The 13,608-nt window shown below is 38.0% G+C and overlaps 1 protein-coding gene across 1 annotated transcript in view; it reads right to left on the reverse strand.

Moving 5' to 3' along the window:
* The window catches only part of LOC100668333 (amphiphysin), a 289,557-nt gene that overhangs the window by 85,604 nt on the left and 190,345 nt on the right, over positions 1 to 13,608 (reverse strand). The window contains exon 5 of the mRNA XM_003406912.3: positions 10,327 to 10,422. Coding sequence (XP_003406960.1) covers positions 10,327 to 10,422 — 96 coding nt within the window. The remainder of the gene's footprint in view (positions 1 to 10,326; positions 10,423 to 13,608) is intronic.

Consider the following 13,608-nt stretch of genomic DNA (forward strand, 5'->3'; position numbering starts at 1 on the left):
CACCACACACTTGGTGACCCAAAATCAGATTCTACTCAAGAATAGTGAATGGACTCTTAGGCTTATATATCTGGAAACAGCCAAAACCAGCTGGTAATAGTACAGAAGTGATTCAAGGGCTACAACAATCAAGACAGCACAATCGAGTAGCCCATCTACATATATGGAAAGAAAAGAAATCAAGGTAGACTCAGTGAGCAAACATAAAATAAATCATTACAATATATTATAGACGGCTCAGAGACAGCAGTCGATATCAAATCACATAAAGAAGCAGACCATGATTGCTTCTACAACTCCCCAAACTAAAGAATCAAAATCTTTGCCAAATGAAGATACAATCCTGGAATTGTCAGATACAGAATATAAAAAATTAATTTACAGAATGTTTCAAGACATCGGGGATGACCTCAGAAATGAAATAAGGCAATCTACAGAAAAAGCCAAGGAACACACTGATAAAGCAGTTGAAGAAATCAAAAAGATTATTCAAGAACACAGTGGAAAAATTAATAAGCTGCAAGAATCCATAGAGAGACAGCATTCAGAAATCCAAAAGATTAACAGTAAAATTACAGAATTAGACAACTCAATAGGAAGTCAGAGGAGCAGAATCGAACAATTGGAATGCAGAGTGGGGGAGATGGAGGATAAGGCATTTGACACCAACATAGTTGAAAAAAAAAATCAGATAAATGAATTAAAAAAAAAAAATGAAGAAAGCCTAAGAATCATGTGGGACTCTATCAAGAAAAATAACTTGCGTGTGATTGGAGTTCCAGAACAGGGAGGGATAACAGAAAATACAGAGAGAATAGTTGAAGATCTATGGGCAGAAAACTTCCCTGGCATCATGAAAGACTAAAGGATATCTATCCAAGATACTCATTGAACCCCATATAAGATTGATCCAAAAAGAAAATCACCAAGACATATTATCATCAAACTTGCCAAAACCAAAGATTAAGAGAAAAGTTTAAAAGCAGCCAGGGATAAACGAAAGGTCTCCTACAAAGGAGAATCAATAAGAATAAATTCAGACTACTCTTTTTTTTTTTGCTCAGCAGAAACCATGCAGTCAAGAAGGCAATGGGATGATATACATAGAGCACTGAAGGAGAAAAACCGCAAGCCAAGGATCATATATCCAGCAAAACTCTCTCTCAAATATGAAGGTGAAATTAAAACATTTACAGATAAACACAAGCTTAGAGAATTTGCAAAAACCAAACCAAAGCTACAAGAAATACTAAAGGAAATTGTTTGGTCAGAAAATCAATAATATCAGATACCAACACAACACAAGGTCACAGAACAGAACATCCTGATATCAACTCAAATAGGGAAATCGCAAAAACAAATTAAGATGAATTTTAAAAAGAAAAAAATGCTCAAAACAGGGAATCATTGAAGTCATTATGTAAAAGATCGCAATAATCAAAAAGAGGGACTCATTACAGGAGGCACAGAACTGCCATATGGAGAGGAAAACAAGACTACATAGGACAATACAAGTCAGGTTTTTACTTAGAAAAATAGGGGCAAATATTAAGGTAACCACAAAGAGGTCTAACAATTCCATAACTCAAAATAAAAACAAGAAAAACATAATGACTCAGCAAACATAAATTCAACTACTATGAAAATGAGGAACACACAATTTACAAAGAAAAAGTCTCAGCACAAAAAAGTAAGTGGAAAAATGAAATTGTCAACAACACACACAAAAAGGCATCAAAATGACAGCACTAAACACATAAAAAAAATTTTTTTAACACATACTTATCTATAATTACGCTGAATGTAAATGGACTAAATGCACCAATAAAGAGACAGAGAGTCTCAGACTGGATAAAGAAACACGATCCGTCTATATGCTGCCTACAAGAGACACACCTTAGACTTAGAGACACAAACAAACTAAAACTAAAAGGATGGGAAAAAATACATCAAGCAAACAACAATCAAAAAAGAGCAGGAGTGGCAATATTAATTTCTGACAAAATACACTTTAAAGTTAAATCCACCACAAAGGATAAAGAAGGACACTACATAATGATTAAAGGGACAATTGACCAGGAAGATATAACCACATTAAATATTTATGCACCCAATGACAGGGCTGCAAGATACATAAAACAAACTTTAACAGAACTGAAAAGTGAGATAGACACCTCCACAATTATAGTAGAAGACTTCAACACACCACTTTCGGAGAAGGACAGGACTTCCAGTAAGAAGCTCAAAAGAGACACGGAAGACCTAATTCCTACAATCAACCAACTTGACCTCATAAACTTATACAGAACACTCCACCCAACAGCTGCAAAGTATACTTTTTTTCTAGCTCACGTGGAACATTCTCCAGAATAGACCACATATTAGGTCATAAAACAAACCTTTGCAGAATCCAAAACATTGAAATATTACAAAGCATCTTCTCAGACCCCAAGGCCATAAGAGTGGAAATCAATAACAGAAAAATCAGGGAAAAAAAAATCAAATACTTCGAAATTGAACAATACCCTGCTGAAAAAAGACTGGGTTATAGAAGACATTAAGGAGGGAATAAAGAAATTCATAGAATGCAACGAGAATGAAAATACTTCCTATCAAAACCTCTGGGACACAGCAAAAGCAGTACTCAGAGGTCAATTTATAGCGATAAATGCACACATACATAAAGCAGAAAGAGCCAATATCAGAGAACTGTCCCTACAACTTGAACAAATAGAAAGCGAGCAACAAAAGAATCCATCAGGCACCAGAAGAAAACAAACAATAAAAATTAGAGCTGAACTAAATGAATTAGAGAACAGAAAAACAATTGAAAGAATTAACAAAGCCAAAAGCTGGTTCTTTGAAAAAATTAACAAAATTGATAAACCATTGGCCACACTGACTAAAGAAATACAGGAAAGGAAACAAATAACCCGAATAAGAAACGAGAAGGACCACATCACAACAGACCCAACTGAAATTAAAAGAATCATATCAGATTATTACGAAAATTTGTACTCTAACAAATTTGCAAACCTAGAAGAAATGGATGAATTCCTGGAAAAACACTACCTACCTAAACTAACACAATCAGAAGTAGAACAACTAAATAGACTCATAACAAAAAAAGAGATTGACAAGGTAATCAAAAAACTCCCAACAAAAAAAAGCCCTGGCCCGGATGGCTTCACTGCAGAGTTCTACCAAACTTTCAGAGAAGAGTTAACACCACTACTACTAAAGGTATTTCAAAGCATAGAAAATGATGGAATACTACCTAACTCATTCTATGAAGCCACCATATCCCTGATACCAAAACCAGGTAAAGACACTACAAAAAAAGAAAATTACAGACCTATATCCCTCATGAACATAGATGCAAAAATCCTCAACAAAATTCTAGCCAATAGAATTCAACAACATATCAAAAAAATAATCCACCACGACCAAGTGGGATTTATACCAGATATGCAAGGTTGGTTTAATATTAGAAAAACCATTAATGTAATCCACCACATATAAAAAACAAAAGACAAAAACCACATGATCTTATCCATTGTTGCAGAAAAAGCATCTGACAAAGTCCAACACCCATTCATGATAAAAACTCTCAGTAAAATAGGAATTGAAGGAAAATTCCTCAACATAATAAATGGCATCTATACAAACAAAGCAAACAGCCAACATCACTCTAAATGGAGAGAGTCTGAAAGCATTTCCCTTGAGAACGGGAACCAGACAAGGATGCCCTTTATCACTGTTCTTATTCAACATTGTGCTAGAGGTCCTAGCCAGAGCAATTAGGCTAGACAAAGAAATAAAGGGCATCTGGATTGGCAAGGAAGAAGGAAAATTATCTCTATTCGCAGATGACATGATCTTATACACACAAAACCCTAAGGAATCCTCCAGAAAACTACTGAAACTAATAGAAGAGTTTGGCAGAGTATTGGGATACAAGATAAACATAAAAAATCAGTTGGATTCCTCTACATCAACAAAAAGAACATCGAAGAGGAAATCACCAAATCCATACCATTCACAGTAGCCCCCAAGAAGATAAAATACTTAGAAATAAATCTTACCAAAGATGTAAAAGACCTATACAAAGAAAACTGCAAAGTACTAGTGCAAGAAACTAAAAGGGACCTACATAAGTGGAAAAATATACCTTGCTAATGGATAGGAAGACTTAACATAGTAAAAATGTCTATTCCATCAAAAGCCATCTATATATACAATGCACTTTTGATCCAAATTCCAATGACATTTTTTAATGTGATGGAGAAACAAATCAACAACTTCATATGGAAAGGAAAGAAGCCCCCGATAAGTAAAGCATTACTGAAAAGAAGAAAGTGGGAGGTCTCACTCTACCTGATTTTAGAAACTATTATACAGCCACAGTAGTCAAAACAGCCTGGTACTGGTACAACAACAGGCACATAGACCAATGGAACAGAATTGAGAACCCAGAGATAAATCCATCCACATATGAGCAGCTGATATTTGACAAAGGCCCAGCGTCAGGTAATTGGGGAAAAGATAGTCTTTTTAACAAATGGTGCTGGCATAACTGGATATCCATTTGCAAAAAAATGAAACAGGACCCATACCTCACACCATGCACAAAAACTAACTCCAAGTGGATCAAAGACCTAAACATAAAGACTAAAACGATAAAGATCATGGAAGAAAAAAATAGGGACAATGTTAGGAGCCCTAACACAACGCATAAACAGAATACAAAACATTACCAAAAATGACGAAGAGAAACCAGATAACTGGGAGCTCCTGAAAATCAAACACCTATGCTCATCTAAAGACTTCACCAAAAGAATAAAAAGACCACCTACAGATTGGGAAAGAATTTTCAGCTATGACATCTCCGACCAGTGCCTGATCTCTAAAATCTATATGATTCTGTTAAAACTCAACCACAAAAAGACAAACAACACAATCAAAAGGTGGGGCAAAGGATATGAATACGCAGTTCACTAAAGAAGATATTCAGGCAGCTAACAGATACATGAGAAAATGCTCTCGATCATTAGCCATTAGAGAAATGCAAATTAAAACTATGATGAGATTCCATCTCACTCCAACAAGGCTGGCATTAATCCAAAAAACACAGAATAATAAATGTTGGAGAGGCTGCGGAGAGACTGGAACTCTTATACACTGCTGGTGGGAATGTAAAATGATATAACCACTTTGGAAATCTATCTGGCATTTTCTTAAAAAGTTAGAAATAGAACTACCATACAACCCAGAAATCCCACTCCTTGGAATATACCCTAGAGAAATAAGAGCCTTTACACAAACAGATATATGCACACCCATGTTCATTGCAGCACTGTTTACAATAGCAAAAAGCTGGAAGCAACCAAGGTGTCCATCAATAGATGAATGGTTAAATAAATTGTGGTATATTCGCACAACGGAATACTATGCATCGATAAAGAACAGTGACGAATCTGTGAAACATTTCATAACATGGAGGAACCTGGAAGGCATTATGCCGAGTGAAATCAGTCAGATGCAAAAGGACAAATATTGTATAAGACCACTATTATGAGATCTTGAGAAATAGTATAAACTGAGAAGAACACATTCTTTTGTGGTTACGAGGAGGGGAGGAAGGGAGGGTGGTAGAGGGTTATTTATTGATTAGTTAGTAGATAAGAACTACTTTAGGTGAAGGGAAGGACAATACTCAATACAGGGAAGGTCAGCTCAACTGGACTGGACTGGACCAAAAGCAAAGAAGTTTCCGGGATAAACTGAATGCTTCAAAGGTCAGCGGAGCAAGGGCAGGGGTTTGGGGACTATGGCTTAAGGGGACTTCTAAGTCAATTGGCAAAATAATTCTATTATGAGAACATTCTGCATCCCACTTTGAAGTGTGGCATCTGGGGTCTTAAATGCTAACAAGCGGGCACCTAAGATGCATCAATTGGTCTCAACCCACCTGGATCAAAGGAGAATGAAGAACACCAAGGTCACATGATAACTATGAACCAGAGACTTAAGTCATCCTGAGACCAGAAAAACTAGATGGTGCCCGGCCACAACCGATGACTGCCCTGACAGGGAGCACAACAGAGAACCCCTGAGGGAGCAGGAGAACAGTGGGATGCAGACCCCAAATTCTCATAAAAAGACCAGACTTAATGGTCTGACTGAGACTAGAAGAATCGCAGCGGTCGTGGTCCCCAAACCTTCTGTTGGCCCACGACAGGAACCATTCCCGAAGACAACTCATCAGACATGGAAGGGACTGGACAATGGGTTGGAGAGAGATGCTGATGAAGAGTGAGCTACTTGTATGAGGTGGACACTTGATACTGTGTTGGCATCTGCTGCCTGGAGGGGAGATGGGAGGGTAGAGAGGGTTAGAAACTGGCAAAACGGTCACGAAAGGAGAGACTGGAAGGAGAGAGCGGGCTGACTCATTAGAGGAAGAGTAAGTGGGAGCATGGAGTAAGGTATATATAAGCTTATATGTGACGTACTGACTTGATTTGTAAACTTTCACTTAAAGCACAATAAAAATTATTTTTAAGAAAATTCAGTAATAAACCCACTTTAGAATTCATTTTGGCACATTGTAGTAAAGACATGCTTTGCTGCTCATGCATAGAGCCAAGATAGAATCTAAACTACATTTTACAATAACTTCTCACAGCTGTAAGCCTGCCTAGGCTGGTGACAAGCTGGCTCTTATTATAACATTGACTTTAGATGTCAGTGTTGCATAATAAGAACCACAACACAGGGTGCCCTGCCAATCACAGCTGGATAAGTTAAACACCATGAATTGTACTTCATAGCCCTCACTGACGGGCTGGGGTAAATATTTGGAAATTTTCCTAAGGTTTCAACTATACACAGCCTGTGATGTTAATGGGAGTCAAGGAAGTCAATCATGTTCCATGCTTTGAAAAATCTCCACTCAGTATTTTTAATCATAATCCTCCTTTCCACCAATAAATCACTCAACACTAATCTTATGAAGAGACGGAGTCTCTACTGACTTCTAACAGCTACCCACTGAGTAAGGGCATACAGAATAACTTAAGTCCATTTACACAGAAGAAAAGTCCTTCAAATATTAAAGACTCTGGTGGCTTAGTGGTTAGGTGCTACAGCTGCTAAGCAAAAGGTTAGTTCGAATCCACCAGGCGCTCCTTGGAAACCCAATGGGGCTGCTCTACTCTGTCCTACAGGGTGGCTATGAGTGAGAATTGACTGGTCAGCAATGGGTTTTATCGTTCCTACTTTCCAATGCCAAACTGTCTCCTCTATAACTTAAACACCACTAGTTTCTTCAATTGTCTGTCTTATGACACTGTGTCACAATATTCTGACTACCTTAGTTGATAGCTCTGAGTCTATTTTTGGTTTCCTTAATGTGGATTGAGAGAGACAAAAAGATTTACTCCCTCCATAACACAGGAAAAACCTTGACATGTATTTATCTTCTGAGCATCCAGAAAAAGAGCTAGATGATATTATTCCTAAATATCTAAGGTAAAGATGGTTCAGTAACTGGAAATTATCTTTGTGCATGATCTCAACCATGGACCCTGTTATGGACTGAATTATGTCACTCCCCCAAAAAATTTATGCTGAATTCCTAACCTCTGATACCTATAAACATGACCTTGTGTGGAAATAGGGGTTTTGACGACATTATGTGTCAACATGAGGTCATAGCAGAGTAGGGTGGGTCCTGCTCCTATATCACTAGTGTCCTTATAAAAGAGGAGAGAGACACAGAGGGAAGACTGCCTGGTGAAGATGCATCTACAAGCCAAGAAAATGCCTGGGGCTACCAGAAGCTGAGACAAATAAATTCTTCCCCTAGAGACTTCTAGAAAACATGCCCTTGCCAGCACCCTGAATTCAGATTACTTGCCTCCAGAACTGTGAGACAATACATTTCCTATCTTATAAGTCACCCAAAAACCAAACTAAACCTATTGCATTGAGTTGATTCTGACTCAGAGTGACCCTATAGGACAGAGTAGAACTTCCCCATAGGGTTTCCAAGGAGTGGCTGGTGGATCTGAACTGCTGACCTTTTGATTAACAGCCAAAGGCTTAACTACTGCACCACCAGTTTATGGTATTTTGTTATAGCAGCCCTAGTAAACTAATACAGACACTCAGAAAAGAATTGCCAAAGTAGAAATCCTACCGAGATCTTCATCTTCCGGACATAGAACAAACTGACTAGACTAACTAATATGCTCTATCATGGTTTTATTTTACTAACTCTGTTTCAACATTGGTCCTTCTGTGTGTGTTTATGTTCCAAAATCCTATGCTCCAAGAGGGCATGGACGATTCTAAATGACTATGCTGGGCAGCATCATAACAACTACATCCTTCACATTTTGTTGATGAGACTGTTTTCATTCCTGCAACTCAACAACATTTGAAATATTTTCCTCTATAGGCAATCACAGCTAATTGTTTGCTTAACTAAATCCTATTTTGAATATATATCACATTAATAATTTAGGCAAATCCAAAAACCCAGTGCCGTCGAGTCGAATCTGACTCATAGCGACCCTATAGAACAGAGTAGAACTGCCCCAATAATTTAGGCAAGTGATCTACATTAGGCAAGCTGCTTTGGAATTTTCAGGTAAGAGGACACTGTTTTCCCTTTTCTTCTTCTGATTTATTTCCAGTTGGCTATTTAAGATTTAAATTACCATGCAATAAACAATCCTCTAGAGTGTGATGCGGGAAGGAATTCCTGGCAACCTGCTCCCAAAAGGTAGAGCCTTGGAAATTCTACAGAGTGCAGTTCTACTCTGTAACACGTGGGGTTGCGGTGAGTTGGAGTGGACTCGACAGCAACTGATTTGTTTTTGTTTTTGTTTGGTTTAAAGTGTGATAGTGATTCTGAGACTACTTTCTCCCTAGGTGCTACGACTTCAAGAAAAAAAGTCTGAATGTCTATCAAAATATCCTGAAGATCAAAACACTTCCCCTGTAAGCTGATAAGTGAAGCCTCACAGAATTATAAATTTTTCATTTAATTTTTTAAAATTCTTCACAGAATTAAAAACAAACAAACAAAAAACCTGAATTATTCCTTTTAATTAGGATGCAATTACCCAACAGCTCCAAACAGCACCATGCTTCCTATTATGATTTCACCACTGAGAATCCATCACTTGGATTTGTTCCCCATGACATTTTGCCAACAGGGCTAATGTACCTGGTCTGATCCACTCAAGTCTTTGTCCAGTGGTCCTCAAGTCCACAACCACACTTTTTATATTGGCCAACAAGCATTAACCATCTTATGTGGGACCAAGGAAACTAAAGTCATTCATACGAGTGCTGTTTTGGCCAAGTTGCTTCACTATGTTTTGTGGTCAAGGCGAGTGCACATTACTGTGAGTAGTTTCCTAGTGAGTGTTTGGCAATGGCTACAAGGAAGGCCAGGTAAAAAATGGAATTACACAGCAGAAGACGCCTAATAAGTACCTACTCCAGAAGCCTGTTGATGTTGGTTCACGGCCTCCTCACCCTATAGGAAAGATAGCACAGGGCTCTTTTACCAGGCACTCCAACTTGAGCAGGGCAAACAACTGGGGCAGATGTGTTAATGCTACCCCATTTGCAATATACAACCCAGTTTTAGTTTAAAAACTTTCTTTACCTCCAGAGTCAATTCCAAATCTCCTATATTCAACCCTTCACTTATATCATGTTGCTTACCTTTGCAATGGATCCAAGTGTCAAATAAGATAAAAGTTTTATAAGATATTTTTAGATTCAGATGCAAATGCATTTGAAATACTCATATCTTTAATAGTTCATTTTGAACCTGAAAAATTCAAAGGGAGAAAAAAATACCCAGGTGTACTACGAACACATGCAAAATAATCAGTTTTCAAGGAAAGAGGGGATTTGCTCCTATGCCTGTGATGGAGTTTCTCCTTTCGTTGTGACTATTGTATATTCTAATGGAAATCCTTGTCAAATGCTATATAATAAAAGGAAGACTGGAATCTTCTTTGGCACCTCTGATTTATGATTTTTTATCTATAGGCTTAAAACATTTCTGTAGAGAAATAAAAGCTGAAGCAGCACACTAGAGGGGAAAATGTGATTTCTGTAACTATATTTCTTTTCAAGGTGATAGGAACAGAATAAAAATCCCATGCTTAAATACATGAAAAGCTACCAACTGTCTTTGAAATCAGTTTGAAGACTTTTAATTCCTCTTATTTCTTGACCATGTTTCAATAACTACATGAAATCATTTAATTGTTCCTTTAGAGACACAGAATAAAATACCTTTATGTCAGGAAACTGGCCCAGATAGGTATCCAGTGTCAGCAAGGACCCATCTACTAGTTTTTGATGGAAGTCTTCCCACAGTACATCACATTTCTGAAAGAAAAAGATAAATAAAGAGATAACTGCTGAACTATTTTAATTGGATACCTTTCACCAAACTTCTAAAAAAAATCTGAAACTATGAAATTAGAGAAGAAATGCTTCCCCAGATACTCTACATTAGAAAGACTATGGGTTATTTAGTAATACAATAAAATTTCAGAGCAATTTGGCTACCAATTCTAATTTACAATATAGACCACCTGAGAAATCAGCTCATTAAAAAAAGGCATTTCTGATTCTGAATTACTAATGAATACAGAAGCTTCAAAAGGTATCCAGATCCCTATAGACAAACCTTGGACTAAGAGACTGTAAAGGATACCACTGGGACAACTTGCTTTTGAAGCAATCTATGAAATCAGAAACCAGCCTAAACAGAAACCAGTAATAAACCTCTGCTGAAGTCTCCACAGAGAGAGCAGAAAATGTAGTCAAACTGGAACGGGCCCTACCATCATTTATGGAGTATCAATTGTGATAAACACTCAATAAATATTAAGTATTATTATGATTACTATAACTATGTCAAGACATTGGGTTAAACATTTTACAGATGATACATATGCATATATATATATATATATATATATATATATAAACCAAAAACAAACCCAGTGCTGTCGAGTCGATTGTGACTCATAGCGGCCCTATAGGACAGAGTAGAACCTTCCCGTAGAGTTTCCAAGGAGCGCCTGGAGGATTTGAACTGCCAACCCTTTGGTTAGCAGCTGTAGCACTTAACCACTATGCCACCAGGGTTTCCAAATATATATATATATATATATTTTTTTTTCCCCATGTCATTTAATCCTCACCCCCAAAACTAGAAAACCAAACCTGTTGCCATCAAGTTGATCCTGATTTATGGTGACCCTGTGTGTGTCAGAGTAGAACTGTGCTCCATAGTGTTTTCCACAGCTTATCTTTCAGAAGTAAATCACTAGGCATTTCTTCCAAGGCACCTCTGAGTGAACTGGAGCCACCAATTCTTCGGTATGCAGTCCCTTGCACTACAAGGGACTCCTATGACAGCTTGGTTTTATTACTGGCACCTTAGAAAAGACGATCCTGTTACCCAGATATTTACATAACTTGCCCAAGGTCGTGTAATTGTTAAATGACAGATCCAAGGTTTCAAAACCAGGTCTATCCCCTTGAGTTCCAAGCTTAGGATCTCTCAATTATACAAGGCTGCCTCACCAGAGAAGCGTTCATATCTCAATATGGAACTTTGGGGAGCTCAACCTCCCTGAGTTTCAATTTCCCCAATTAACATTAAGTGCTTTGCAGAATCCCAGACACAGCAGGTGCTCAAGAATGTCATCTCCACATTTCTCCTACTATGAAGTTTGAGATCTCATTGAAAACACTGCTTCTTGCTTCCCCAGTACAGGCAGTGCCGGGTTAGAAATGAGTTCCATTCCTAAGTCTGTCTTTAAGTCAAATTTGTATATAAGTTGGAACACTTAGGTACGGTTTGTATCTAATATCAGTTAGTCATATGTTTGTCTTAGTATATAGTATATAATATACCTTTTACGCATAAAAAACATTAAAGAAACACTTCCCATACACTAAAACATCTTTAACATAGTAATAACAGTAATAATAAACAGCACCCACCTGTTACTACAAACCTTTGAATGTATCTCAAATTTTTAGGCTTTGTGGGGGTTGGTTCATAACTATGGGTTGTATGTAAGTCGGATGTTCGTAACCTGGGGACTACCTGTATTTACCCTTTCCTTCTCGTTAACAATACCCAAACTAAACTTGTTGCCGTACAGTCAATTCTGACTCATAGCCACCCTACAGGACAGAGTAGAACTTCCCCATAGAGTTTCCAAGGTGTGCCTGGTGGATCTGAACTGCTGGCCTTTTGGTTAGCAACTGTAGCTCCTAACCACTATATCACCAGGGTTTCCTCGTTAACAACAGAGCCTCCAATTTCAGCTGAGTGCATAGCCACCTAGGATAAAGACTACATTTCCTAGCTCCGTTGCAGCTAAGTGCAGCAATGTGACATGGTTCTGGCCAATGGGGTATATGTGGAGCATCCTTAAAAGAAGGGAGTGGCCACCCATCCCCCTCCCTAAAAAAAAGCCATCTTCCCCAGTCTTCTTTATTGCTATCCAGAATGCAGAATTAAGGGCCAATGGCAGGAGCTCAGAGAATCATACTGAACCTCGGAGGAAGCAGGCTAACAATGGCAAAGATGAGTCCCTGATGCTTGTGGGTCCACTATGCCATACCTGGGCTCTTGACCTCCGAATTCCTTTATGCAAAAGAAAAGTTTCTAACTTGTTTAAATCTTTTTCTGGGGCGTTGCAAGGGGGATGGGGTTATTCGCTTTCTCCTTTTTTTTCACATTTCAAAAACAAATCCTAATTGCTACAGATCCCAATTCAGTATGCAAACAAAAATTCCTCTGTTTAAAAGGCTAATCTTCTGATGTGAGTAGATCCTCTAAGCATGGAGTGTTCAGTTCCTCCATCATCAAAAGAGCCCATATTTGGCCCAGCAGCTCAGGACTCCAAAACTCCTGCCAGCTGCAAGGACCAAGGTAAGAGAATAGCTACCTACTTCAGGAAGAAACTTCAGCAATGGCATTTATCATACATGGAATGTGGTTCTGAAAACACATTAACCCATTGCTGTCGAGTCAATTCCGACTCATAGCGACCCTATAGGACAGAGTAGAACTACCCCATAGAGTTTCCAAGGAATGCCTGGTGAATTTGAACTGCCAACTTTTTGGTTAGCAGCCGTAGCACTTAACCACTAGGCCACCAGGGTTTCTAAAAACACATTAACATAGTTTATATCATTCTCTTAAAAGTTCCTCTTTTTATGATGAATTTTTAATTATCCTATTAATCAGAAGTTTACAAAATGAGTTAACCATTTAACAGTGTGATGTTGAAACAGGGTTTTTATAATGAAGAAATGTGAGATGCAGTTACTTAATGACCACATTTGAAATGATCTGCGGAGACTGGCTTTGCCAAATTCAGTTCCTGAAAGTATTTGAGAGATGTAATAGGGCCAAGTGAGCTCTCCTCATAAATAAATCTCAGTTTTTAACTTAGTCATAACGAGGTTATGAAGATCAGTGTCAGGGAGTCAGAATTTTCATGGAGCAACCTGGGACTACATTGCTACCATCTTTCTAAAGGC

The sequence above is a fragment of the Loxodonta africana genome, chromosome 8 (assembly GCF_030014295.1).
Source record: "Loxodonta africana isolate mLoxAfr1 chromosome 8, mLoxAfr1.hap2, whole genome shotgun sequence".
NCBI classification, from domain to species: domain Eukaryota; kingdom Metazoa; phylum Chordata; class Mammalia; order Proboscidea; family Elephantidae; genus Loxodonta; species Loxodonta africana.